The 4,255-nt window shown below is 60.5% G+C and overlaps 1 protein-coding gene across 1 annotated transcript in view; it reads left to right on the top strand.

Moving 5' to 3' along the window:
• Nucleotides 1–3,586, top strand: part of PEPD (peptidase D) — a 112,645-nt gene extending 109,059 nt beyond the window's left edge. The window contains exons 14-15 of the mRNA XM_077754654.1: nt 2,552–2,743; nt 3,107–3,586. Of these exons, the coding sequence (XP_077610780.1) occupies nt 2,552–2,743; nt 3,107–3,244 (330 nt within the window). The 3' untranslated portion in view covers nt 3,245–3,586. The remainder of the gene's footprint in view (nt 1–2,551; nt 2,744–3,106) is intronic.
• Nucleotides 3,587–4,255: the final 669 nt, after the last annotated feature.

Genomic DNA, 4,255 nt, shown 5'->3' with positions numbered 1-4,255 from the left:
GGAGGGCTCCCCTGAAGGGTGGGAGATGGTCAGTGTCCAGCACGCGGGGTCCCCACAGAGGACACTGTGGCTGTGTGTCCCCTGTGTCTGGCGGGGATGGTGGGGCACCACGGCTGGCCCTGGCCCAACGCCCCATAAGCCCAGGCCCCGCCCCGGGCCAGCTTGCCCCGTGGCCGCCTCGTCTGCAGGCACTTGAGGCACCCTTGGCACGGGAGGGAGACCTCTGTGGGCATTTCCAGACAGGGCTTTCCCCTCCCCCTTCTACCCACCGATTTTTGAAAGGACCACCCAGAGGGTGCTCACAGCCAACCTTGGGGAGGCCCTGCCCAGCAGGTGGCTGCGGTCTTTCCGGGCCCCGGGTGGGTGGGGGTGAGCCCGGCCCTGCTGCCTGGCCCGGTGCCCAAGGTGCAGGGGGCTGATTATGCAATCGGTGCACACCCTGGGGCCCACCAGCCAGTTAGCCAAGACTAGGCTTGGCCTGTTGGCTGCAGGGTATTTTGAAAGCACTAAGAACGATTTTTGGGGGGAAAAAATTGCTCAAGAGAAGCATTATTATTCAATTATTTTTTCCTCAAGTGTAAACAGTTAAATTTGGAGAAACAAAATCAGTTTTAATTTCCTAATTTCTATCCATCACATTGTGTACAGGGAGCCAAGAGCGGGGCCTTCCAGACATTGTTAACTGAGGTTCGTTATTCATTAGTCGCCAGGGCTCTTTTTTTCCACCAGAGAAAATTGGCAGCAAACTGCTTTTATCTTTTCCAGTAAGCAGCCCTTTGTGCTCACAGAGTCTATTCTTTTGACAGATAAACATTGTAGAAAAAATATGGCTTTTCCTATAAAAGTCATTTGTTTTATTTCAGGCCTACAGACACATCTGGGTCCCCTCTGCTCAGAGCCCAGCCAGAGCAGAGGCCCAGGCCAGCCCTCTGCCCCAGCGGAAGCTGGTGTGGCCATGGCGCCCCCCTCTCCCCACAAGGCTCTGGTCCCTGGGCTGGAGGGGCAGGGGCTCGGCCTCTCCCCTTTGTGGGGCGCGCTTTACCCCGTCCAGCCCCCATGCTTCTCCCAGCCCTGCTCAGGTTGGCATTCTTGGGGGGGAGACTTGAGAGCCAACGCTCTGAAGGGGTAAAGGTCTGGGGGCTAGGGTGGGCGCAGTCTCCTGCCCCCAGGATCCCTTCTTCTCCCTTCACCCGCAGTCTGGGTGGTGGTCCTGGAATTTCCCGGAGGCCTGAGCTGACGGCCCCTCCCCTGGGCACACCCACGGAGCAGCTCAGTGCGGGCACACAGTGACCAAGGGAGGATGGGGAGACGTGACCTGGCCAGGTTTCTGCCTTTGCCGAGGCCCTGGCTTTGCCGACCTTGGAGTGGAGGGAAGGGGACAGGCACTCAGGGGGCAGCACAAAGGTGAGGGACAGGGAGGGGGTGCCCAGGGGCAGCCACAGACGTCAGATGGCAGAAGGCCCTGCCCTGCCCCGCCCCGCAAGCACCTCTCACCTGAGCACAGGGACCATCATTCCAGACTGGGCCCTTCCGCGTCCCCAGCCCATCCCAGGCAAAAGTGTCATGGGACTCGGTACCACCCCAGATAGGCCTCTGTACCCAAAGCATGACCCGTCAGGTCACAGTGCCTTGGTGTCCCCTCATCACCTCCGCCCCAGCCCAGCTCACGCCACGGAACCTGCACACACATCTCTGTCCCCACCCTCATGGAATCCCGGTCGCAGCCTGCCCTGCTGTGCCCAGCTGTGCCCAGCTGTGGAGGCCGAGCCAGCCTGCTTCTGGTTACCTTACGTGAACCGCTAATTGAAGTCTGATGTTCTTGGCCCCTAGACAGTCAGAAATGACAGCTCCGTGTCCAGCAGCTGGGCTTCCCGGGAGGAGCCGCGGGCAGGGCAGGCCAGCAGCTCGGCCCGAGAGCTTGCCTGCTGCCCACTTGCTCCCTGGCCGAGGGCCAGAGGGGTGCCTCAGGGGCCTGGGGACGGGTGCTGGCCACGCCTGCGAGCATCAGGAGGCCCGGGCCAGGTGTGGGTTTGCGGGGAGAGGGTGCCTCTGCCCTAGGGATGCCCACGTGTCCCCCTGCGCGTGCATCTGAGCACATGCACGACGGCCGGCCCGTCCTCCTGACGGCACCTGTTCCCCCCTCCTCCTGAAAGGCCATACGGGAGACCCTGGACTGGCCTGGAGGAGCAGCGCGCAGCACTTCTGGGGCCGGTTTCCAAGGGAGCTGCCTGGAAGGAAAAAAGGTGGTGCGGGAAGCCTCGCGGCCCCCTGGAGAGCAATTTTGGCCTCATAAGTTTTGCTTCACGCAGGGGCGTGCACACAGGTTGTCCACGGGGCTCCTGCAGGCACTTCTGGGGGTAGCGAGGAGCGGCGTCCACGGAGGGTAGAGGGTCTCAGCAAAGCGCCCAGGGCACAGCACAGCCAGAGGCAGCGCGGCCAGAGCCCCTGCAGGTCACAGAGCCCAGGTCACAGGTCACAGAGCAGCTCCAGAGAGAGCAGACCATGGGGGGGCAGACCTGCTCAGGCCGTCGCGGCCTTCCTCCCGGCACAGGGCATGGAGCGCATCGATGAGCCCGGCCTGCGGAGCCTGCGCACTGCCCGGCACCTGGCGCCCGGCATGGTGCTCACCGTGGAGCCAGGCATCTACTTCATCGACCACCTCCTGGACGAGGCCCTGGCCGACCCGGCCCGCGCCTGCTTCTTCAACCGCGAGGTCCTGCAGCGTTTCCGCGGATTTGGTGGGGTGAGTGCCCACAGGCCCTGGGTCTCTGCTTCCAGAACATCCGCCCCCCCTCCCCCCCAATGCATGCTGCTATGTGCCACCTTCTCATCTGCACACAGGAGCCCTAGTGGGAGGAGGGACGCTCTTCACCTCCTCACTTGACAAGGACCTGGCCTGTCCTTTCTCCTGGTCTGTCACAGACAGAATGGGCAGATAGCAGGAGCAGATGGCCCCATGGGAGGAGCCTTCCTGTCCACAGCCTCCCACGGAGGCCTGGAGGCCAGCCCCTTCCATCACAGGCAGGACAGACGGCTCCTTAGAAGGGGCCCCTCCCACCCTGCACGAGGCCAGGCTCAGAAATGAGTGTCTGCCTTTCCGACCCAGGTCCGCATCGAGGAGGACGTCGTGGTGACTGACAGCGGCATGGAACTGCTGACCTGCGTGCCCCGCACGGTGGAGGAGATCGAAGCGTGCATGGCAGGCCGCGACAAGGCCTTTACTCCCTTCTCTGGCCCCAAGTAGAGCCAGCTCGGGGCACCCAGTGGGACCAGGGACCCGTCTTCACAACAGGGGAGACGGGTGCTCAGAAATCACGTGGCCACGGCCGTGTTCGATCATGCTGTTTCCTCGGGGGAAGATCTTTCTTCACCTTCTGCGAGATCACGCCTCAGTCTATTACTCTGCTTGAATGACAGTGGCTTTTAAAACACTAATGGAAAATAGTTCTGTTCTTTAATAGCAACTAAAATCTGTCTTGCTGTCATCTGTATTCCTCTGCTCAGGGAAGATCCATTTCCAGTGTTTTTTTTTTTCTCAAAAATCAATATGCAGAATGGAATTTGCAATAAAAAGTTTCCAAAACTGGTCCTGTGTGCACAGTTCCCTCTGTCCTTTCTCCCTTTATGGATGAGCTTTGCAAGCCCGACCTAGAACATGGACGCTGACGGCGCAGAGGTGCTTAGCCCGTAGCTGGAACCAGCCTTCCCCCGTGCCCTTGCACATGAAAGGGTGAACTTGTAGAGGAAGAAGCCTTTTTGTATGGCTACTGTTGTCAAAGCTAGGTTTCTGAAGGGGGCAGAATTTAGGTAGCACTTAAGGCACAGTTATTTAAAACTTGAGACTTGCAGACATCCCTGCCTTGATTTCCTTTCACCCAGGACGTGCCAGCTAAGCAGGCATCTGCCCAGAGACACTGCCAGCAGGGGCGGCTCCGTGGCAGAGGCAAGCGTTCTCGTGGCCTCTGTCTCGGCGGACACTGTGTCTTCCCCGAGCGTACACCCACGGACCAAGTTCCACTCCGGCAGCGAGACCACAGGGCCAGCTGGGCCGGGTCCCTGCGAGGGCACAATGCCTGTCCTTACCCTCTGCTAGCCCAGCTCCGTGGCCCCACAGAGCCACTGGGGCCAGGGGTCTGTACCAAACCGGTCCAGGCTTGTCTCCTCACAGGGCTCTCATCCGGGAGCTCCCAAGCCAAGGTGAAGGGCACTTGAGAAGACAGGTCACCAGAGATGAAACCACCACAGGGTGGAAAGC

This window comes from Crocuta crocuta, unplaced genomic scaffold, assembly GCF_008692635.1.
Source record: "Crocuta crocuta isolate KB4526 unplaced genomic scaffold, BGI_CrCroc_1.0 scaffold121, whole genome shotgun sequence".
Classification (NCBI taxonomy): Eukaryota; Metazoa; Chordata; class Mammalia; order Carnivora; family Hyaenidae; genus Crocuta; species Crocuta crocuta.
Note: the sequence above shows the minus strand (reverse complement) of the source record. Positions and strands in the feature narration are given on the sequence as shown.